The sequence below is a fragment of the Magallana gigas genome, chromosome 8, assembly GCF_963853765.1.
Source record: "Magallana gigas chromosome 8, xbMagGiga1.1, whole genome shotgun sequence".
Lineage (NCBI taxonomy): Eukaryota > Metazoa > Mollusca > Bivalvia > Ostreida > Ostreidae > Magallana > Magallana gigas.
The window spans coordinates 37774791-37801030 of record NC_088860.1 but is presented as its reverse complement, the minus strand read 5'-3'; the positions used below and the strand labels follow the sequence as shown (position 1 = coordinate 37801030).

The window sequence follows — 26240 nt, the reverse complement described above, 5'->3', positions numbered from 1 at the left end:
CGAACTACATTGACTTAACACACTTTACGGTCAGACGCGACCTATCTTCCATTATTTTCTATTTTTTCCTATCTCCACAATGTGAAGATTTCCACCAAGTAATTCCATAATTATATTTTCATGTTATATGATACTTTTGTTATTTAGATATAAAGTGTTCAATTGAAAATATATACTATGACTTTATTTATGAGCATTCAAATGCATTTGGCATGCTATTTTAAGGAAAATTCTAAATATTATAGCTCTTAAAATAGCTTGGTAATAAACATTGAATTTTTGGGAATTAACAGGTTTAAATGTTAATAAACAAGCATTCTGAGAGTATTGCATAAGCAATACACGTCCCCTACCGGTTTGTGGAAATTGTGAAAACTATGTACTGTTATGCAGAATATCGAAACCCGAACATTAAGAAATTGGAACATAAAACATTAATTTTCTCGGAATTATGTCAACCAGACGCAACAAAAGTGTAAACTTGATCTGTAGTTTGCCATTCTGAAGCTGTTCAGCAAATTTCATATTATTCCTCAAACGCATAAAGAAAAAAAGTGTGGAAAACTGAATTGGGACAGACGGACAGACAGACGGACGGACGGACTGACGGACGCAGAGGAAAGCCATAGTCCCCTCCGGTGAAAACCGGTAGGGGACTAATAAGGAATAATTTATCAAGGAAAATTATATATAATTGAGGAACTCCTCGTGTGACCTTAAATAATTAAGAACAGTAAAATTTAATATTTAGCAAAGTTAAGTACCATGATAATTTTCTGACCTAAAACTCAATATTTTATAAAGGGGTAGGGGTGATAATATATTGTGATATATTAATTATATATAACACCGGTATATTATTTTCTACAGTTTTTACACATATGTAAACAGCATTAGCTCATTTAAGATAAAAAAAAAATCATACATTTCCTAAGACGAATATCAGTTAAAAAATCAGCACCCATTGTGGGCCTACCTTATTGTGTGTAATCATAATTTGAACATTTTGAATCTACACAATTAAAGGATGCCAACATTCGATTTCATTAATAGGTTGTCTTAGAGGCCATGCAATGCATATTTATTTTATATGATGAAAATACTGGAAAAGGTAGTTACCATTTACCTGCAATATTTCTTGCTTGGTATATTGGTACTTAAGAAAAAAAATATCGAACTTAAATTAGTGTAATTTTTATTTTCAATTAAGATGCCAAGCTCTATGAATATACCATGCAGATGAGATACATTTCATTTTCAGAGCTGATATCTCATATGTGAAAGTTAACAAAGATTGACGGACAGAGAATCGCCAGCTAGTCTGGAAGGCAATACGCAGTGTTATATATATAACTATGTGGCAAAAGTTACTAAGGGTACAGTAAAAAACTTAATTAGTCTTCCCTTAAAGAATTGTTTACCTGATGTAAACTTGTGTGACGTTTTATATCCTTACTCATTTGATCGATGAAAACATTTGACTGGAAAATGTTGTCACATTATGTGTTAAAAAGCTATATAATTTAATGTATTGTCAGGCATACAGGTATCAGTTCTGTACTAACAGACTAAGGCCTATTCATTATTTCATATTCCCTGAAAAAAAAAACAACAAACGGCTACAAACCAAGAAGATTTTCTGCTGCAATATTTTCTTCAAAATAATGATAATGCACGGATATCCTCATAATTATAATGTGTCAGAACTATTTAAAAGAAGTTTTTATTTACTCGTTTGAAAAATACCAAAATTGTGTCAGATTTTAAATAATTTATCAAATGAGAAAGGACCCAAGAAAGTAGTTATAGCACATCATCCTTTTGATTTTTCTGTACACAAGTATATAATGTTTAGCAAGACAATTCCAATGATCAACAAACATTTCAGCGTCAGTCGTAGAATGATAGGCAACTTTTAAAAACTTATCCAATTTGTTCAATTTCATTTTTAGGCGGAAGCGCCTATTGCAATTGCTTTCATGACCTTCTACGTCATAGGTCAAATTCCTGCCCTTTTTTCATTGTAAACTATCGGAAGTTATTCAAACTAAGGGCACACAACTCTATAACACCCCCCCCCCCCCACTGTTCGACCCCCGTTTAAACGTCGTTTCTGATAATAGAACTGTGGTTTGTCTCTAAATTTTTACTTCATCGTTTTTAATTATCCATTGAAAATGCCTATAGCAAAGATAGCAAGTGGTAGATTTATGTTTTTGATAGTACATGAACGAACGATAACTCTTGCGAAGGTATGCGACATAAACAAAGGATAAACACGGAGTCTGATGCCTGTAGATGAAATTCCGAGGGAAAAAATAGTTCAATTTGAAATTGCGTGTTTATGAGTACAGAAGGAAAAATTGATGGAGAAACAGGTAATGAATGCTTTTTTAAATAAACAAGGGTGTGTATAAATCTATTTAAAAAAGATTATTAGAATAATACAATGCCTATAAATTATTTGTAAACACACCGACGTTTCGCGTAGTAATCTCAGACAATACTGCATAACGTTATGCAGTTTAAAATTTTTGTCAACAAACCCACGTTGAGAACAACTGGTGACTGTCCATCTTCGACATACGTAAGGTAAGTTAGGTAATTAATGTGTTATTTCTCATTGTATAAACGTTTGCCTCATGATTTTAGATTTTCATGTTACAATAATTTTGATCGAGGAGCTGGTATATTCTTAATCCGAAATTCCTCTGACTCTAATCCCCGCTTGTATATTGTGACGTGATGTGCGGCGGAGACATGTCACAATATAAAAGCGGGGGTTAGAATCAGAAATCTCAGATAAGTACATAAATTTTCTGAAAGAATTTATATTGTTTGTGTTAGGCATTCATCGATTATTCTGAAAGTCTGCCTTTTGTTATGAATACTGTACAAGGCGAGGCCTACAGGATATCTTTACAGATTAAAATTTAGCACAATGGAATCGCATATAAAGGAAGATAACATTTCCTTTTTCAAACCTTTAATATTTGTGACATCTTTGCAGATCTATATGTTCATATGGTGATTTTATAATATGTAACGAACTGCACTGTATGATATCGGGTTCATTCATTTTGCTTACAAAAAATTGCAATAATCAGCTTGGTTTAAAAATGACTTATGAATATTGCAAATGAATTTTCTCTAAAAATATCTCAAATATAGCTTTTAAGTATCATACAAGATACAATTCATTGGTTGAATATAATAGATATTCCAGATAGGCTATTGCAAAGAGACTTCTATATTTAATTGAACATTTAAAAAAAAAATAGTCTGTCCCGAGTTACATGTATTGCTTCCATCGCTTTTTGATGATTTTTAATAAAATTACACATACCTGTGAAAGAAATGCAGTTGAAATCGTTAAAAGGGAATATATCCAAGATATCTTCATTGAACAATTATCCATTTCCACTCAGAAAAATTCACAGGAACGAAAACAGATTCCTTACGGAGATTAATAATGGGAAATGATTACATCTTCTCTCTATTGTAATACACTCGAGATACATCGCGCAATTTTTTAACGTTATCATCCGGGCTTATTAATGGCTGTTGCAATGCAAAATCTGCGTAGACTTTCAATTTCGGGATGTGTATTGAAACCTGAGACGATAGAGGGGGCGTTTCAAAACAGATAATCTGGACATTTTTTATATTAGTGGATGAACGTAGTTTGAGCACAAAGGTATTTACAATTATTGAAATATCAAGCAAAAAGTGGTGGAAGCAAAAACTCGGGACAGAGTATAATATGATTTATCCTTTTACCTACTGTATTTACTTGTATCTCAGAATTACGTTATCATTACTCTATAATGAAAGTGACTAAAATTTCCTATGGAAATTTCTCTACATCATAATTTATATGATAGTTTTGATGACTGCGTTTTTTTTTTTAATTTTCAATTTATGAGAACTTGGACTATATACCAGTATATCTTTGATCTACCATGTTCATGATTAATTGCAATTCCAAAAAGACTCAATTATATACCTAACAATGATTATAGATAATAACCTTACATATATCTATTTGTTCTATACTTAGTATGTATATGTTCTAACAGATGAATATCAAGAAACTGATTAACATTAACTGACAAGAGGAGACAATGAGAGCCCAACATCATTCTTCATCTCTAGTGAAGGGGAGAGTTGCTAAATGTGGGTGCACAGCTAAATTCAAACAAAACAAAGAAAAAGATGGATGCTATAAAAATGGGGTGTTGGCTTCCCAGTTCAGCACGTTTAAAGAGGGACAAACATTGCACGTTTGCAACTTTTAAATGGAAGCAGGACATCTGAAATATGCTGGAATCCTCATCTTAATGGCCTTAACGCCATTTTCAAGGTTAGTAAATACTTTTTTTTAATTAGTATGAACTAATTATGCCCATGCTCGGAAGGAGAGGGGGTATATTGTTTTACCCTTGTGTGTCTGTTTGTCTATAACACAAATTTTGTCAAAATTATCTCAGCAACAATCGCAGATGCTTGAAATTTAAACTCAGTCTTTGTTAAGGCATGCCATTTGGTAGGATTGATTTTTCAAAATATTTGATGTCAACTTCCAATTACATGTAATGTTAACTATGCTTTTTTGTATACACATCAGAGCAGGGGTATCACTAGTGAGCATTGACTCACAGAAATCTTGTTGTCATATCTCTAATAATATAGGAAATATTCTGGTACTAAATGCAATTAAAAACTGAAGAATTTTGAAGAAAAAAATTAAACTTTCATTTACAGTTCAATCACTATATTTTCCATTACTTGTATGTTATAAACCAAAATAACCTTACAATTATTGATAATTCATATCGTGTGATCTTCTTATATACCTCATCCTTTATTTGCAAAATACATGTATACTTTTGAAAATAAATTATTTAAGGTAAAACACATATAAATTCAAAATATTTTATAGATTAATTTTTTTTAAAAATCCATGTTTTCTTTATTGGAGGTCAAGTATATTGTAATGAAATGTTGCTTGATAACATATCCATTAGTCATTTTTCATCAACACATTTTAGAATATCCTGCTGAAAAAGACAGTTGTTATTGGTATAATGGATGCAAGACAACACTAGTGAATTGAAATTGTTGTTACCACAAATGGCACACTCCAGGATTACACGCTTTCCAAAAACACAATTACGGCATGCAGCCATTAAGGGATTCTTTGAAAGTCTATGTTCTGTAATGGTGGAAGTTCTCGTGAAGATTCCATTAGTATTAAAATAAAATCTTAATGTTAAAAGTTCAAATGTCTTCAATACTAGAGACATGGAGCAATTGTAATGGACACATAATTTGTACATCAATTACTGGGCTTTTACATTGTATTGTAATTCTCAACATTTGCATATATGTTTGATCTTTGTAAAATATGTTTGGTATACAGTACAGTAAGTAAATACATTCTTTCTAAGTTTTAAACATTTGTCAACAATATATGAACTGCAATCTGAGGATCAATTAGAGGTCTGCAATTCTCCACATATAAAATGACTTTGAAATCATCCTGTTACTGTTAAACTTGAGAATATATTAAGAAAACATCAAAATCTCTTTATTGAATACCTTTTTTACAACACATTGTCCAGATATTTTGTGTATTATTTTATGAAGCTGATTTCTCAATGGCTAGTGCTTCCCAGGTAAGCAAAGTGACACACATACTACTTGATTCTGTAAAATACTGTAACAGGCACGTAGCATCAGGGGGGCCAGGGGGGCCGGTTAAGGATTTTCAGGATTTTGGAAAGTAACTTTTTCCTTTTTTTTTTTTTTTTTTTTTTGCTTGTCAAGATTTTTTGGATGAGTCTGCCCCCCCCCCCCCCCACTTTCAAAAACGATGCCACGTGCCTGTGTAATCAAGTGATGTACAAATGTAACTTCTGCATTTTTGTGAAACATTATTGTAAAGAATAAAATACTACAGTTTCAGAAGTTAAGTTTACAAAATTCTAATACTATAATATTCTTTCATCATTTTGATGTCAAAATGAACATTTTTAATAAATCGGCATAATAAATGAAAATGTATTCCTGTAATTTCAGTTTGCATATAAGTATCAACTGTAATACGAATGTACTTCACAAAATAAATGTTTTGATGTTTAAATAGCTCTTTTTATTTAATCTTTATTCAAGGCATGGTCCAGACTAATCTGGTGCAGTAACAGAGTATTTCCACATTTACTACATGTATATACCTTAATTGACATATTAGAATAGTGTTTTATGTTATCAAACTAATTCTTAAAAAGAAGATAGTTATAATAACACTATGATATTGACAACTTGCAATCATGCTTCCGCCTATCAGTACTTTCAGTACTTTGATTTTAAATGCATTCATACATTATATAGATAACATGTTTTGTTATTGAGTTAGCCAGGTGACACAAAATCAGTTTATGCACTGTGTATTTTGGAGAAATTAGTCCTACCCTATGACCCAATTACAACAGTTTTTAGTTTTGAAGATAACTGTAAACATACGGTTTTGCACTAATTTGGCAGAGTTATTAAATAATTACAAGTTACCTTCTAATTGTAGTATCAGCAAGAAATGTAATGATTATCGATTGTAATTTTCAATGCCCGGTATATGTGTTTGCATCACCCGTATTTATAACCTCTAAAGATAAGACAGTCGCGGGTGATTAATCACAACAGGGTTTAACTGAGACTGTGAAAACGTCTTTTCAAATTCATAAACATCTTTTTATTGTCTTTGGATTAAATTTACACGATTATGAACTCGGAATACATGGCTACTTTAAATTCTCTTTCGGAAGAAATTCCGGCGAAGTTACCGATCAAAAATCGACTATTTCAACCAAAGTCGCTCCCTTGTTTGATACAATTAGAAATCAATAAACAATAAAAACAGAGGGAAATGCATTTTAGTACGTTGTTAATGCATCAGATTTTATCATTTTCGCAGGTAAACAATCAACTGCCTATTTACCGAAGTCTACGTTCCAAATACAAGGCGATTGTTTCCCAAGTTAAAAAGCAAAATGAAACGAAAAAATCAAAACAAGCTAAAACCACCCTCACAAGTGAAAATGACAACGCGTTGAAATATTTAACCTCAATTTACTTCACAATAATCGGCACCAATGTTATTTCCATGTTTCATGGATTATATTCGCACGTGAACTGTTGCACAACAAACTGCCAGCTTCAAACAAAGAACCTCGTTTTCGAGATGCGGTAGACTGGCGATGCCTGTCATAAGACTAGTCTATCGCAATGAATTGCCAGTCTACGATAGATGGAATAACGAGCCGTTCTTTATTAGTATTTTCGCAATTTTCTCAAATTTGGAACAGAATTCGCCTATAATTTTTGCAATTTATATTTTCCTTTCCCTAAGGATGATTTATGCGCTAAATTACGTTAAGATTAAATCAGTAGTTCTTGAGAAGAAGATTTTTTAAAATGCACCCCCTTCTTTACAGTTTCGACGTTTTCTCCGCTTTGAATACAATCTGGCCTTTTATTTTTGCAATTTATATTCACCTTCTTATAAGGATGATTTGTGCCAAATTTGGTTAAATTTGGCCAAGTGGTTTTAGAGAAGAAGATCAAAATGTAAAAAGTTTACAGACGGACAGACAGACGGACGGACGGACGGACGGACGGACGGACGACAGACAACGGGTGATCAGAAAAGCTCACTTGAGCTTTCAGCTCATGTGAGCTGTAAAACCATCTGTTGATAAATTAATAAAATTAAGTGTCCAAATTATAAAGATTTGTGTAATCTTTGGATTCATCTATATCTAGCTTTTAAAAACCACAACATTATTTCATAAATTGTTTTTTGTTACGTTTGTTATCCTGTGTCTCTATTTCATATCTGATATTGTATCATGCCAAATGTCTATAAATAACATTTTACTTATGTAATGTGTTGTTCATATTGCCACAATATGATTATATATTGAGCAAATAAAGAATGACTCTTGTTTATTCATTGAATTTGAACCTGATACTGAGAATGAAGTTGTAGATATGTTGAGAGTGTTGTATATTTGAAACATTTGCTAAACCTCTTTATTAGCTTTACTTTAAAAACAAAGTAATGGTAATGGTAATGCATAGCTTTAAGAAAATCAAGTAATGTTAATGGTAATTTAATGCTCAAATTCATGAAGTAATGGTAATCAATGCATTACTTCACAATGTAATTCGCCCCAAGCCTGATCATGATATATATATATATATATATATATATATATATATATATATATATATATATATATATATATATATATATATATATATATATATACTGACCCTGAAACGTGCTACTACACCTCTAAAACGAACCGTACCGTTCCGTGCAAGAAACGAACCGTACCGTTCACAAAACGAAACGTACAGTTCACAAAGCGTACCGTACCGTTCACAAAACGAACCGTACCGTTCACAAAGCGAACCGTACGGTGCAAAAAGCGTGCAAGATAATTTATGCGAGACCCGCCTACAGACGGACAAAAAAAGCGTACCGTACCGTGCAATAAGCGTGCAACTTCCATATATGGCTTATTGACCTAATGTCTTTCGATGAATACGGACGGAGATTATCGATTACCAGATAAGTTCAACATTTTGCTAGATTTTTTATACGGGATAAGATAACACATACTAAGATTTTAAACTGTTATTCTTATTTAAACAGTCACAAAAATATTTCCTTTCTTAGACCGTAATCGATTCTTTGTTTTTTGACTAAGTTGCATCGCCGATTTCTTAAACATTGTAAACTATTAACGTTCACACAATTCGTGGTTATACTATTTGATTATTTGTATGAAATGTTTGAAACATTGGGTACATACTGGACTTTACATAGCTTTAAGTGATTCTCAGAGAGAGAGAGAGAGAGAGAGAGAGAGAGAGAGAGAGAGAGAGAGAGAGAGAGAGAGAGAGAGAGAGAACTTGTGTGTTGATTATAATACGAGAGAGAGAGAGAGAGAGAGAGAGAGAGAGAGAGAGAACTTGTGTGTTGATTATAATACTTAAATTAAAGTTGTATCACTGAATTTTATTATTTCGCTTTAGGTTTCTACAGTTGGTCATTTGAGCGGGATTTTATCTCAGGACCCCGCGTGCTTCGCCTGTCAATCAGTTTAAGTATAACAGTACAGATCACGCCATGCGCCGCATGCTACTTGGCTCCTCCTATATGGCTAGAAGAAAATTATCGAATGAAACGTTTTTGTTTTATGTTTTCTTAAATCCCTATTGAAAAGAGTGTTCCTATTTAAAATTATTCAACAATAATTTCTCTCCGATTTCATGATTATAATTCATGTACTGGCGATCAGAGTCGTTTTTCCTCGCTGTCGTATTATTTTTGTTACTAGATAAATTCTTATATATTTATCACTTTTAACATTCATTTGTTGATTACCGGGTATTTTGTTGTGTCCTGGTTACAACACGTATGTGTGTAAAAAGGTAAATAAAATATAAACAGTTTAGTCAGCATTTGTAAAACTTCAGCTAAATCGCATGCATACAGTGAAGACGGGGCACTTGTTCAACAGAATGATAAATATCGCCATTATATAAATAAAAGTTATTGACTTGTTGTGTATATTCAGTTGTGTACACATCGTTTGAAATATGTTATATGAACATGTATAGTTTAACGTAAAAACAAAAACTAATAGTCATATTTTGACTATACACGCGATCTTAGTTCAGATAAGAGAGGCGATTACGGGTTAGATGTAGGTATGATATATGTATACAAACAAGTGCAGAAAATCATAGAATCAATATTTAAATGAATAAAAATTCGTGTCAAAAAACTATATAACAGTTGATTTCAAGATTTCTTATCTGAAATTCATTGTTTATCTTATCATTAATTTTACATTGTCTATTCACTAGGGCAATCGGCGATCGGCAATAGTACTACTGTAGTACGCAATAAAGAATGATAATACGAATTATGAATAATAACAACTAGCCGAGAATCAAGACAACGATAAAGGAAACTTTAAAAATATCGGAATAAAGTCGGGGCAATTTATCATAGCAATTTCAAATGGATTAGAAGTATTTAATGACTTCAACTCAAGTACATGTATAGAAAAAAAAAACTTAAGATGCTTTGTAAAATTATCGACAGCTCGCTTAATTAACAAAAATATATCGATTAAAGTCAAACAGTTCTTTTAATCTATCTTAATGATTACAGTAATCTAAATTAAATACTTATAATAACAGACTGATCAAAATTAAAATTACCCCCGCTTCCCGGTTGTCTTTGAGTACACGGTTCACGCAACGTATCAAAAACGGGGGAACTGATGGACGTTCTGATTTTAAATAGATCGATTGAAATACTTTTGTAATATATCATATAAAAAAAGAAAACTTCTTGTCATAATTACCACCTTGCTGAAAACTAAACAAAATTATATCGAAAAGTAAACAAAATTATATCGAGAAAAATCAAAGCGTTCAGGCCACGCCTACCTCATTAATAAAGCGCGCAAACCGTTCACAAAGCGTGCAGCTATTTTTAGCAAAGCGTACCGTGCAAGAAGCGAACCGTTCCGTTCACAAAGCGTACCGTACCGTTCACAAAGCGAACCGTACCGTTCACAAAACGAACCGTACCGTTCAGAAAGCGAACCGTACCGTTCAAAAAGCGTAACGAACCGAACCGTGCAACTGGTGTAGCAGCACGTTTCAGGGTCTGTATAATATATATATATATATATATATATATATATATATATATATATATATATATATATATATATATATATATATATATATATATATATAATGCACTGTTTATATCCGCTAGTATCTAATGAGATATATAATTAAATGAGGAAGAAACTGATGAAGTAGGCTTTAAATAAAACATTGCTTACATAAAGTATCTATTTGTTGGAATCAAAGTTTCATATATGAAAATACAATCAATATGCCAAGACGGTTTATAAATACCCAAAACAAGCGTGGATGGATCTTCACATTTTTCGTCATTTACTCATCTTGCATTCAAAAGTAAGTAATTGTCATTTTTTGAATCGTCTGATTGAATCAGAATCAATCGTACTTATAATTAATATGGTTCATGTACTATCAGATTTTAGGTTTTTTTTATGGATATTCATTTGTCGTATGATTCATGAATTTTGCAGAGTGGAAAACGCTGCCAATGGAGACTGTAATTTCAATAAATATATGGATGGGAACGTTTGCAGAGGTATTTAAGAATAATCGAAAACAGTCAAGAAACGATGATACTGTAATCTCATTTTTGTTTTCTTCTCGAAAAGAAATTTCAATCTGAATAAACCGCATTCATGTAGGTGATGATTTTTGCAAACAAACATTATGTATTAACATTTATAGAATGTTCGGTTGGATATTTTGGACCAAATTGCCTGCATAAATGTTCCCCACCTTATTATGGATATTTATGTAGTCAGGAATGTGAAACTGGCTGTGAACCATGCCATTACATGTTTGGCTGTATTCATACAACAGAAACCACAGGTAAAACGTCTGGAATTAAATTATCAAATATTCTAATTGTTTTTTTTCAAAACCAGATTAAAGCAATATATGGGCTTTTTACAGATTTACCAATGATTTCTAAAAGAAAGTTTTTAATGTAAAAAAACTTTTTAAACGTAAAAACTTTTTAAATGTAAGTTTTTAATGTCAAAAAGCTAGACATAATATCTTTATATTTTAAGCACGACGTTCCAAACCTTGCAATGTTCTTTTTTTCTTATAGGGAAATTATATAACATTCTATTTGTATTCTATAATTTATACTAATTGTATCCTATAATTATCATTCGTATTTTATAATATTAATCCCTTTGAATAAATTTGTGTTATTGTAAAAAGTTTCATTTGTGTTATGAAGTTTTTCATTTCTATTCCTTAATTTCTCAATTGCATTCTATGATATTTCCTTATTATTCTATAATTTTATTAATATTTTTAAAATATATTTTTTTTACTGTTTCTTAATGGCCTTTTTTTAATTATTGCACAATATATCATTTGTTTGATATTTTCACTAGTATTTGAAATGCGTCATGCTCAAGATGTTAACGATGATTTTCAAAGGGTATTCAGTCTTGTTTTTTGTTGGGGGAGGGGGGTCGCACGCAAGTGTTTATGGACAAAAAGAGTTTTAGATGCCATGAAAGACCAATATCTATTACATTTCCAACAGTGAAATACTCTAACTTATTCACTGGATAAAGGTGATTTTCTTTAACATTGTAAAATTATATGAAAATGGTACTATGTCATAGTAAGAGAGAATTTAAACGGGATAAGGACGATGACACGTTGGCTAAACACCCAAAAAATCTTACCCCTAGACAGTGACAGTAATTAAACATACCTAAATTTCATTCATTAACTTTCTGAATTCAAAACCACGTTTTGATTCGTTTTCAATAGTAATATGTCCCTAAACATCCTTAATTTATTTATTTAATGTTTAATTTAATATAAGAAAATAACTGTAAGTGTATCTCTCTTGTAGACCAAAATTACCCCCGCCATATTCATTTAGATGGCTTTAATTAGGGATGGCTAATACGGGGAAACAAAACCCCAGGGACAAATGTAATAAACGGAAAATGAATTGTATTGTAGTTAGATACGGAAGTTATTTCATTGTGAAACAGGATTAAAAATTATTATCTCACGAGTGAAATAACTTCCGTATCCAACTACAATATTACTTATTAGGTTAGTTACTGACTCACTACGGAAATATATTGGGTTGATCAATCTCATAAATGGCGAGGCGAAGCCGAGCCGTCTATGAGATTGATCAACCCAATATATTTCCGTAGTGAGTCAGTAACTAACCTTATAAGTGTTTTGTTTTCCCGAGGACTATTAAGCGACATATTTATTCACAAATAGCGATGATCATGGCACAGCCATGTACAAGATGCCTAACATCTCGTCCAATTTAACTCATTTAAGCTCTTCAAAATTTTCAATCTCACCTTTCAAATACTCTTTAAAAATCTTTGCTTCACCCATGTTAACCTACAATGTTTTGTTGCTATTCAATTTTAAATGTTTTCTCCCTTTTCTCTGCAGAGATTTGAGCAAATTTCGACGGTGCCATTTTGTTCTGCTCCAGACAAAACAATGTGACGTCAATATTCTAAGGGCAGCTACTCTAATTTTAAAGAATTTCAAAGGGCAACTACTCCAAATACTTTAAGAACTTACGGCATGCGGTTTATGTATTAAATACTATGAAATGTCGAAATGAGTAAGCGAAGCGTTGACCAATGACGGCCATATTGCCTAATATTAATTCTCACAGAACAAATATAGAGATATATGAGGCAATCACGTGCTATGTTTAAACCAATGAAAATGTGACATTTCAGTCCAAGGGAAAACAAAACATAATATCCTCTATGTATGTTGTATACAAACAAACCTATGTTCACTTCTTCTAGTGGCAAAATTTTATTTACAGAGGATTATTATTATATAAAATGTGAACATAATAAAAAGAAACTAAAGAAAACCAGATAATACAAACAGAAAATGATACGATTATAAAATTATAACAAGACTTTGACCCGTGCTTGCACGGGCTCCAATTGCATGTGATAACGGGCATTTACGAAGTAGATACATCGACACATCGTATATTGTTAAAGCTGACATAAATTCATAAGAGCATTTGGTCGCCATATTAGTTTCGATCGCTCCTCTACTGCCACTGGGGTATATATACCGGTTGAGAAAGTTACAGTCGGCTGCTTTCCGATCGAGGCATTCACGTTGCACGGACTTCTAAATGCATGAAGTACACATTGTAGTAAAATGTAGTAATAAAGAATAAAGAAAATAACAATCAATGAAATACAAATATATTTACTCTTTGAAAGGATGTCCAAGGTATTTTGCACAGACAGTGCTGCCTTACTTCGCATGCACATCAAACACGTATGTCGTTCATACAGAGTGCATAACGTCTGCATCTTCTTGAAAACCCCGGCAACACTACATCCAACACAATAGATAAATGATAGTAAATCCAAGAAAGTAACAACGTTTCCATCCGTTCCTACAAAAACTCCCCGTTTATAAAATCCATGCGATAACTGACAATGCTCGATCTGCCACAGTGTGTGGTTTGCACATGTGCGATGTTATAACATACACAGGGAAACGGTCTACAATTATCGAGGAATTTTTTAAGTATCTGCGCCTGGATTTCAGTCTGTCTTTTTTCGTCGTTTATTGGATATATCTTGCCAGTGAAGTGGTTGTCATATTATTTTTGTTCAAAACGCGTTTTTACAAGTCTTTTCGTCCAAGGTAACGTGCTCGGGTGTATGAAATTTCTGAATGCGGTGAAGCAAGACGAGGGCTCTCGGCCTTATATAGGGGGTGTGTAGCGATGTGCAGAACAATAGAAATCGACAACTAATATGGCGGTAGTCGGAGATAAAAGGGAAATAATGCGTATTTATGAATTCATGTCAGCTTTAACATTTGCTTGACCAAGCGTTAAGCCAGCACTAGTGCTATTATTTTCACTACACGCTGCTAAGTTAGAATAATTTAACTGTGTCTCGGAACAGGCCTTCGCCATAAATAAATTGACTCCCATATTGTGGAAACATAAACCAGACAGCCTCCCGTGATTTAGCGTGAATTTAATGCACATGCGCAATATTGTAAAATCAAAAAAATTCAGATGATATCCGGAATTTTTCAGAAATTTTAGTTGATTATTAATGAGCGAAGCTTGATTGAAAAAAATAATAACAAATTGGTAATATTCAAGTACCAATGATGTTTAAAATATATTAAAGCCCACAATTTTGAGTCTATAATTTTAATATAGTACTATAGAAATTAATTGTTAATTCGTTTGACTTGCCATATTATAGTTATAATTCTTTTTTCTGTTTGTTTTAGAGACAATGTCAAGTACGATAAAACATTTTAAGTCCGGATCTTCAGTATCCCATGCTGTAAACAGAACGTCAAAACAAAAAATATTCGGTATGGTCTTTTAACATGTTATACTTCATAAATCAAACATGTTTCATTTCATTGTAGCAACGTGAAAGCGACAATGGAAAAAGGCGTTATAAGAAGAAAATCAATCTTAATTATTCCAGTTGATAAGTTTACTACTTAAGTCCTTTAGACAAAAAAGCAGGGACAATGCGTTATGAACTAAATATTTTGCAATACTAAGACGTGTAAATGCAAGATCTAATTAACGATGACCACAAAATTAATGACAAATGTCATTACTTTCAGTTTTGTCATCAGTTAAACCATTCACACCGAAAAATAAACAAGAAGCCGATCTCACTGCACTTCCAGATATGACGTCATTTGTCTGTAAGTGACGCATGAAGTTTTTCAAAACGATAACTTGCATGCAGTTTCTAACAAAGAAAAATATATATAATAATTAAACGTATACTGCTGGATCAATATTTCGTAAAGTTTAAAAACCCCTATATTCATATAAAATCCTAAAGGGTAAACCTAATGTACGGATAACTCCTACAGTTTTTAAGAAATGAAGTTGATGTGTTGCTAATCAGGTGTACATATATCAGAGATATGCATATTGCTTCGATTTTGATTTTTGATAATTATTGAAAAAAATATCAGCTGTTGAACTGAGACATTTTCTCGCAGAAAATTGCATATAGGGTATCCCTGTTTGATGTCATATTGACAGCTTTTCATTTGTGTTTTTTTTTCTTTTTGAAATTAAAAAAAAATATTGAAACAACTTTGTAAAAAGTAAACAGTAATAACTTAAATAATTAAGTATTTTAATGAATTATTTAATAATTTAATTTATTTCGATTATTCTCATTTTCTTGATTCTATCTATATACGATGAATATGACAAATAAAAAACTGACTGAAATGAGCCCAAACCCGTTATATGTTTTAGAGGTCATCTTATAAAATACCGATTGCAATTTCAAAAACAAATGTCATTACTTTCAGCTTTGTCATCAGTTAAATCATTCAAACTGAAAAATAAGCGAGAGACAGATTTCACTGCACTTCGAAATGTGACGTCATATGTTTGTAAGTAACGCCTGATTTTTACAAATTGAATATGCGGTTTTCTTTCCTTAAATTGATATGCATGTACACTGTAATTATTAAACGTGTTTAGATTAATATATATATATATATATATATATATATATATATATATATATATATATATATATATATATATATATATATATATATATATATATTAAGTTCATATCTTTTATGACATTGTTCGTTCCATCTTCCTATAGAGTCATACAATATCATGGAAATGTTTTTGAAGTATCTAAAAGGTTACTAAATGTCTAAAATGGTATCTAGTGTACAAATTCATGTCATTTAGTCACATATACAGACATTTCAGTGATATTTGGTAAACTGAAATGCAGGGATTAATTTTTGGACTGATGCTGGCCTATGTTGTACCTGCATGTGGTTTTTACAATGACGTGTCACACGTAATTGATCTACTGCAAATTATACACTTATTAATATAGAGCAAACCTTTTTCCGTCAATTGCGATTATAACAAGTAATCTTAAATTTTAACAATTTGAATATCAATTGTATGCATATTGAACTAAGCAAGCTTAAAAATATCGATTAAATTTTGATCCATGCATGTCGCGAAAATTAGCAATCGTGATATCTTGATTAAAAGTAGTTATGATTGGTCAAATCATTTAGAAAAACATCTTTCGTATACTGTATCTAATTTGCTATGTCAAAACATGTATAATATTTATAATACTCCAAAAAAAGAATGAATAAAAACAATGTCACTTATTATCGAGGCGGTTTTTTTGTTTTGTTTTTTTTTTGTTTTTTTTTTTTGCTGTCGCTTTGATTCAAGAATTTAGAACAGATGCATTGTGAGTATATCTTTTCTTATGTAAGTGAAATATATATATATATTTTGTTTCACTACGTTACGATTTTTACGCTATGATTTTTTAGGGAAGGAATTTTTGTAGGCTTGTACTCTTAGGACTCAAAGATCAACTTTATGAAAAAACTCGAAATTTGCTAAAAGATATACATGTATAAATAATATTTAAATCACACATTTTTTACAGTGTTACTGATGGGCGGACACAACAGGATCTGCACATATCTTGCATCGTTGTTAACTGCATCCTTTAGACTTCAACTACCTAAAAACAGCACTTAATACCTAAAGATAATTAGATCAGTAAAATTTATAAACGATAAATTGTTTGTTAGTGTTATTTATTTCATTTTGAGTTCTTTGTTATCTGAGTTTTAATTTTTACAGCTTTTCACGAATTATGTTTTTGTCAATTTTTTATGCTAAACATACGATGTAGGTATACGAGGTATGTTTTTCCTCCTGTATACACATAAAACATTAACCTGTATATTACATACGTTTAAATAACATTGTATACACTCCTCTACACAACAAGGTCTATATAATAGTAAAGTATGAAATTTGCATCGATTTTGCCCCTTATTTAAGCAACAAATGACTTTCAACAAAACTTTCAACAAAAACTATTCAGCCAAGGAAACACAATTTATTTAAAAACTGTGTCGTCATATATGAACCTACTTTTCCTTTGTTTACGTTTATCGATAGAATGCCATGGAATGGAAACGTGAATTAGTTCTTCTGGGTCTCATCAAAGCATCTTCAATACTCAAAACGAGTTGACAAACAACAAGACACAGTAAATTCCGAGTGAAAATTCAGCCATTTTTCGATAAAGTGCTGTGATACCAAATATTTTTTTTCTATTGAAAATGTGCTTGTTCAGCTCCTTCTATTTCCCCCGCGCACTGTAACTTAGAGCTTGCTTCACTTGCCGGCGATGCGCTCATTATAAGAATTAAATGTCTAATTGATGTCATTTTAGATTTATGGCATATTGACGAGGATCTAATTTAACAAAATTATATATTTAATCAAAGTATTTGATATTTTCCATCAGTTAATTAAAAAGAAAGCAACCAGTGTATATTTGTTTTAACACAATTTTATTGCTTTATGCATGACAATATGAACAGTTTCATGGATACATGACTGTATAATAATGTGAAAATATATAAATTTTGAAAAATATAAATATGGGAAAATATAATGGTCTGCTTGAATGTTTGGTAACCTATGTAACATAAAACTTTAAATAGATATTATGTTTCATTGTTTAACAATCCAAAAAACATCATAAAATGGACCCCAGTTACAAGACAATATTCATCATGATCAATTTATACCCACTAGATAGTTTCCCCTATTATTTTGTTTTACGAAAATAGATTAAAATCCATACACTTCTTAATTGACAAAACCGAAATCTGGGCAATGCAGTAAAACAAGTAGGCATACGAATACACGTATTTCTTTTAGATCATTAATCAATTCCCGCCTTTAGATGAACAGTTTAGCTAAACTAGACTCTTGTTGCAAAAGCAACAAAAAGGTCTTCCGTTTTGATATACATGTATCAATTGCTTCTCTCACATAAGAAAAAATAGTGAATATGATAATTATTGTTAATGATATATCCAGACGTTACTTAAATGTAAAACAACGAGAATGAAAAATAAATCAATTTTTGAAGTACTTTCTGTGACGACCGGAAGAAACGCCGAACTAAACAAAAATGTTAACCATGTGTACAATCATAAGTGAATCGTTCCTCAAAGTTTGGTTGTTCATGTCTCTGCCAAATCTAAGATCTCTTTGAAACAATATGTTTTGTCTCGGGACCGGAAATGGACAAACAGAAGTGATTAATTAAAACAAAAGCTGGTATTTCTCGTGCATTTGCTTAGCGTACTTCACTGTTTATTAGGCTAGATGAAACACCCAAGGAAGGTATTTAAACTTGTTAAAACATGATTTGTTTGAACCCTTCCAGTAAGAACCGGAAGTGGCAGTTGACAAAATTAAACCTGTAAAACACATCACCAATCAAATTTCTATCAATCTTGAAAGCTTCGTGTCTCAATCACTTACAGTGTTTAAAATCTCGCGGACATAAAATTGGAAAAAGGAAAGCTACATAGAGATATTAGAGATATCTCACCGGAAGTAAACTTTATTTTTAATTTAACATCATATAGATGACATATGTAAGATTGTAAACTGATATCTTCATTTTAAGTAAAATGAATAAAATATGAAAAAAAACTAACTTTTGAAGTGCTTACAGTGACCACCGAAAGTTACGCCGAACAAAACAAAATAATGTAAACACATGTACATACATAGGTCTATTATCCCACAAAGTTTGATTGTTCAAGTTGTTACCATTTTTGAGATATCTAGGAATCAAAGTTTTTTGTCTCGGGACAGGAAACGTCAAACGGAAGTGTTCAATGAAAATGAAAGTTAGTATTTCTTAACCATTACACAACAAGACTTTATTGGCTATCAATTTTTCTTACATTGTCAAACAAAAACAGTAAAACTCTCAAGCAACTTGAATAGTTTGAACTCTTCCGGTGTGGACCGGAAGTGACGATTGACAAAATAAAAACGATGAAACACATCTTCTATAAAATGTATATCATCCATTTAAGTTTCGTGTCTTTAACACTTAATGTTTATGAGATCTCGCTGTAAGAATATTTGTTTTAAAAAGACTACCTGAGATATTTGAGATATCTCACCGGAAGTAATTGTTTTTTGTTTATTAATCATCGGATAGATGACATATAAAAGCGTTTATACATATATTTCAATTCTGTGTTAAACAAATAAAATGCGTAAAAACATAATTTCTTAAGTGCTTCCAGTGACGACCGGAACTTACGACGAACAAAACAAAATAGTTTAAACAAATTTACCACTATAGGTCTATCATCCCTCAAAGTTTGGAGATTCATGTCTTTATCGTTTCCGAGATCTCATTGTCCATAGCTTTTTACCGCGGGACAGGAAACGGACGACCGGAAATGAATTTTGAACAAATGAAAAAAGGGCCTGGAGATATTATCATTCTCTTTCAGTTGTAAAAATTTCAAGAAAATCTGATCAGCCATCTCTGAGAAATCGTGTGGACAAAAAAAAAGGAAAAAAATAAGAAGAAGAAGCATTACAATCACTGCAGTGTATAAGGTCTTCCGTTGGAAACGGAAGACCTTAATAAAGTTAAAGTCAATCGAAATTACTTCATTCAAGTAGCTTTTATAGATAAATTTTACTTATTCTGTAATGTTTGTACTTTTGGTGTTGATTTTAAGTGAATTATCCAAACCAAAGATGGACATATTTGATAGTATTGAAATTTGTATTGAAGGTCGAGGCCTATTTTCAGCAATTTTACTATGTGATTTTATTTAGTTTGAACCCCCCAACCCCCCCCCCCCCCCCAAAAAAAAAAAAAAAAAAAAAAAGTTCATGATGAATTATGAATAATCGTCATTTGTGAATCAAATAGCACATTAGAAATCTTTGAAAATTTAATTCCTTAATATTAAAATATGTTTTGGTATATATTCATAATACTCAAATACTTTTTCACATTATATGTTGTTTGTATTTAATTGTTTCAAAAGAAATTTGGTCAATCTAAGATATCTTAATTTAGGATACGTCTAATATAGCGTCGGTTTACATCTTAAGATATGTCCTAGAGTGGTCATAATATATGTCTTAAGACATATTCTAGGACATGTATTAAGATAGATTTTAAGATACTTTCATGAACATGGCCATTGAAATATAAGTAATGATAATCATCTGAAAGCCATTTGGATATTAAGATGGTTATTTTGAATGTTCATTTCTTTTGTTTGTGAAATGCCATATTTTTTTAACATACGAGACTTAAACAGAAATCATAATTTTATTGAATTGTGTTGCTAAAATGTGGCCTGGAAACTGATTATATTTGAAGAAATCAAACAAATAAACAATTTTTTTTTAAAGTTTGGACGATTATTTACTAGTAATTATAATCTTACTTTAGTATGAATGCTGAAAACATGTAGTAAATTTAAAAAAATAAACAGGTAAGTTAAACTTTGTCTTAATGGTGGCTTCAAATACATACTGAACATATGTTACATATGTAATATTCTTTCAAAATGTTGGATCAATTAAATTTTAACGCAAATAAAAAAAAAGCGATCTCATATTTTCAAAACTATGCATACAAATAGACATTAATCTAATGCTTTATGATATATAAGTAAAATAAAAAAACTGTGTCAAATTAAAAAAAAAAGTTCGCCCGAATTTCCTCTGATTTCAAATATTTGTTTTAGTTTCAGCATCTAGGTTTGAAAGATTAGTGTTAAATTTTGAAAAATAGATTGTTTATTTAAAAATTTTCAGTGAAAAAACCCTTTAAAAACATGTTTTAAACAATTTGGTTTTGATTAAAAATCCTATGATATACTTGACCATCCTCTTGGATGTGGACAGTTAATACAATAATAATACATAATCATGACATCATTTTATCTAGCTTGAAAACTTGTTGTTGAGGTATTAAAAATTATCCTGTGCTTAAAATATATTACTTCCAGTTCACATCAAACATTTTTTTAACCAAACTGTTCCTGTTTGGATAATATATCCAAAAGTATGGGTCAGTTATGTAAATTTTTGGACATGGCATAAAAATAAGCTTGGATTGGAATTACTGTTTTCTTAATTTTATGGAATATTAGCTAAATATGTCGAAATATATAATATAATATAATATATATATATATATATATATATATATATATATATATATATATATATATATATATATATATATATATATATATAAATATATATACGTTATATCGGGACAACATGAATATATATCAATGCACAAACAATCTAAAACTTTGGTCTGCACTGAAAATTAGGAATCCTAAGTAACAGTACTGAACAGAAATGAAATAAAAAAAACCCGTTCATTTCTTCTCGGAAACCTTCTGCCACAAAACATGGTCCCTTATTAAACTTTGTTAATATGTAATTTGTTTTAATGTTCTTTTAACTATTTTATTCAATATATCTTTTTGGCATTGTAAAATATAAACGCAAAAGTAGAATTTATATAAGATGCTGAATTTTCAAAGTAGAATTGGCCCAGAATTGCTACCTATAACAGAGTTTTGCATACAAGTTCTGAAAGACAATGTTGAATATTGTAAACTTAAAGTTATTTCAATCTATCAGAAAACGTCATCGGAGATATCATATTAGGTTCATTTAATGACATATATATTCAGTACATGTTTTATACATTAAACAAATGAATTATCAAAGATAGTGACGATGCGTTTGTTTTGATATCGTTTTAATGAACGGATTAATGACAGATGGATTATAAATATGCATTTCATAATCGTAAGTTTATTACAAAAATGTTCTCCCCATGGGACAATATGTTTTTTTCTCGATGAAAATGTACATCAAAATGTATACGATCATGCATATTAATCAACTCATTAGAGCATGGCGCCAGTAACATTAGGGAAAATAAACGTTGACATATTTAAAAGTTTTGAGCAGGAATTCAATAATCTGCAATGCTTGATACAAGGAAATTGTTTTTGAAATATTACGGAAGGAAATTCAATAGTAGACGTTTCCAATTATGTTACATGTATCTAAATATATTTGATTTTTTTTAAATCGGTTGTTATTGCACCCGTCCTTTAAGGGGGGTTTACCGATTCCACATTTCTTCTAAAAAGTTCATGATTATCAGCAGCCATTCAGATGTTCCTGAGACTTCTTTGTTTAATTCTCGCATTACAGCATTTGATGTACTTGCTAATCAAATATTTGAATGTTATGCAGACACGTGGTTGTATTGAAGTTTAGATTAGTTGAAACGGTAGTTTGTTAAATGTTTGACTGTAGATAAAAAGTAAAAATGGATAAACAGATTAAAATCAGGGTTCAGTATTTTGTCATCATTATTGCAAAGATAAAAGGGGAGGGGGTTGTCAATACTTTGTAGCAAGATATTGAATCGGGGTTGAGATTATTGCAAAATAATTTAATCCCGAATTCAATACTTCATGGCATCAAAATATTATGAAACACCGGTGTGACAGATCTCACAGCTTTCGAAAATTACATAATAAGAATGTCCCAACACGCACGCACGCACACACTCATACGAGATATATATAGACACAAACGTTCCTAAAAAACTATAACATATATAAATCACCTGGTATGTTCAAATACTGTTTTTATTGATAAAAAATAGAGGCACACAATAAAGGTAAAAGTAAACTATATGACATCGAAAATAAACACCTAAAGTTCCGATTTATTTAACTATATTTATATTAACTTATACATAAACTGCATACTATTAAAATGTAATCCGTAGTTAATTTATATACTGATGCTTTGTGGTAAAATTTAAATTGTGGGTACAACTTTTTGTCATTGTAAGACAATTACATGTACCGCCATTTTTTCACAATGTAACAAATCATAAATTAAAAAAAATAGGTCTTCCTTATGCTACCATGTTTATCATTAATATGTAAAAAAAGCCATAGCTTTAATAACATTAAGGAAATTTAAAGTTACTATATTTAAATTTTTGTACCGGTTGAATCGCTCGATATAAGGAAACTTTAAAAAGGGTGCAACGGAAGGATATTCATTAGTGAAATGTTTATGTCATCTAACTGTGCATGGATTTGAATTAAAGAGGGCAAATCTAACTACGTCGACCTTAGATATTTTAAAGAGTTTTGTTGCATGTAGTATAACTTATTCTTCAATTATTTTGAGATTGAAAAATCATTTATTTACGACCCATTTTGTTTTACCAGGAGTCGTCTCGAATGTTATCAGTATTTACTATTTGACCCTTTAAGAAATTGTTGGAAATGTTCCAAATTTACCCATTTTTATTCAACTGTTTAGTTTTCTGTCCCACATTTTTTTTTAGACTATAAGAAAACTTTTGTAAGAAGTCACGAAATGCATAATGAAATGAATGGTAAAATTTCAAAAGAAATATAGACATCCTTGTTTTGACCAAATATTCTTTCAAAATTAATTAATTTTCAATGCTTTAACTCTTTTTTTATTGGTCTACTTTAGTATATATTATGGCCTGTAATTGAAAAAAAAATATTTTTCATAAAAATTAAACTAAAACACTCTTTTAACTGCTTAAAATCATGTTTCTTATCATGTCTTGTTTATAATTTCTTACGAGCATCGAGTATATGCCTGTTGTAACACAACTTTTACTATAAAACATTATATTCATGTATGCCAAGCAGAATTGCGTTGTACATGTATACCTCCCTTTAATAAAGATGATGAAAATTAATGGACATCGCCGAGTCAAGATGCATAAACGTTTGTTGTCAAGCTTCTAGAATGTTGCTACTGGCATTGTTTTAAATTTTCATCAAAGTATTTGTTAAAGTATAATGGTTTAAAAAAGAATGATAGACATTGGACCTGATCAATTAGAGACAAAAATACAAACAAAAAATGAATCGTATTATGATATGTTAACATTAACTACTATAATTATGTTCAAAAGAATTCTTTTTTAATTCAATATTTTGTAATTTAAAATGTACCTCATTGCACGTTATTCAAATTTTTTTTATTGAACTTAAAAAATAAGATATAATGGAGTCAGTCAGTAACAAACCTAATAACTAATATTAAACGTTTTTCCCCCTTTTTACGCAGAGCTTTGAACAAATCTCATCGCTGCCATTTTATACTGCTCCAGACACAACAATGCGACTTCAATTCAACGGGCAACTACTCTAATATAAAAGTAATTACAAATGGCAGCTACTCCAACTATTATAGATTAAGGATATGTGAACCTGACAAAAACAAGTTCATTGCGCAACGCGAACTGTCGTCTGGCGATGAGCTGTCGTATTTCCACATCGACGGTTTATTTGCTTAATTTAAGATATAAAACAGTGATATAAAATGTGTAAGTTTATGAAATTGCATAAAATATCATTTATATCAACGTTTACATCAAAAGGTTTTACTTGTTTAATCATTTACAAACTTAAAGTTTACAGCATACTTGCGCCGATTTCCGGTAATTTCCCGAATCTCGATGTAAACAACAAGTTGGAATGACAAAAACTGATGGATATTATTAGTGTATGACGAATATTGCGAACACAAACTGATGTTGGGTGTCATAAAAAGGGAATGGAAAAAAGGACGAGACCATACAACAGTTCCCTGTGATCGAAACCTGCCATTTGCAAGCAGTAAGAATGGTAGGTGTCTTATCATGACATGTGATATTGTATTATGTTCACATTACAGATTATTATGCTCGTAGATTATGCACGTGAAAACAATATCGCCTAGCCTATATGCAGAATAGCTACACAATAATCCTAATTTGTTCAAACATAAAAATTATTCATTGTTAATTCAGTCAGTGTTTGTAAATAAAATAATCACAATTTTAGTTCGAATTTTCTTAAATGAAATTAACCATCTGATGATGAATGGTAAGGTTAACCGCATAGAGAGCCATAGAGAGCTAGAGTTTACTCTAGCATATGACAAGCTTATTTACCAACATTAACTCACAAAATATTTTTAGTGTAACACTTTCATGCACATATTAGCTTGAACAGTATATTTGTAAGGAATAGGTTATATGTTTGTATTGATGATTTTTTTTAGCAAATATAGTTCATAACATGAAGAATTGATCTTTTATTCACTATCAATAACTGATAATGTTGATTCTCTGTACTGTGAAAACATTTGAACAGCTGACTGATATTCACCTTTATTGGACTGTAAAAATCAAAGTACAGTTGAAAGAAAAATTTGCTGGGTTCATTATTGTTACAAATTCTCATTTTTTTCCCATTATTTTCAAATCATTAAAACGCAAGATTTCTAAATACACACAGTTATATAAGATATGAAATTGTCAAGTTAAGTAACATTAATTTAAATTTTCAAGATTAAAATAAAATGTTGACAAGTTTCACCTGATATCAAATTTGTATATAGAATAATCCATTTATATAAGGTTCTGTCTGTCTATGTTGCATACACTTTCATAATATGCCTATATGAATTATTTTTCTACATGTAGCTTCTTAAAATCATCCTTTCATATAAGTCCTTCTTATATGTTATAAGTAATAGTACCAGT

At 30.8% G+C, this 26240-nt stretch overlaps 2 protein-coding genes and 1 long non-coding RNA gene across 4 annotated transcripts in view; 2 read left to right on the top strand and 1 right to left on the bottom strand.

Annotated features, from left to right (window-relative positions):
• Positions 1-26240, bottom strand: part of LOC105334969 (ankyrin repeat domain-containing protein 17) — a 776771-nt gene that overhangs the window by 337158 nt on the left and 413373 nt on the right. The window lies entirely within an intron of this gene.
• LOC105321947 (uncharacterized) lies at positions 1801-5301 on the top strand. 2 transcript variants are annotated; one of them, XR_010708933.1, is made up of 3 exons: positions 1801-2592; positions 4080-4363; positions 5052-5301. It is a non-coding gene; the product is annotated as an uncharacterized lncRNA (long non-coding RNA). The 2 variants fall into 2 exon arrangements; XR_010708934.1 differs by having other exon boundaries at positions 1801-2601.
• Positions 10915-16226, top strand: LOC136271054 (uncharacterized). The gene is made up of 6 exons (XM_066070146.1): positions 10915-11073; positions 11211-11275; positions 11425-11568; positions 15001-15087; positions 15352-15435; positions 16063-16226. Exons 1-6 carry the CDS (start codon positions 10991-10993, stop codon positions 16152-16154), a joined length of 555 nt encoding a protein of 184 aa, XP_065926218.1. The 5' UTR covers positions 10915-10990; the 3' UTR covers positions 16155-16226.

What these genes read in the sequence shown, in the direction of transcription:
- LOC136271054 (XM_066070146.1), top strand. Translation starts at nt 10,991, where the DNA reads ATGCCAAGACGGTTTATAAATACCCAAAACAAGCGTGGATGGATCTTC. An exon ending in GGATGGGAACGTTTGCAGAG is followed by an intron (nt 11,276 to 11,424) that starts GTATTTAAGAAT and finishes TAACATTTATAG; the next exon opens with AATGTTCGGTTGGATATTTT. An exon ending in GTCAAAACAAAAAATATTCG is followed by an intron (nt 15,088 to 15,351) that starts GTATGGTCTTTT and finishes CATTACTTTCAG; the next exon opens with TTTTGTCATCAGTTAAACCA.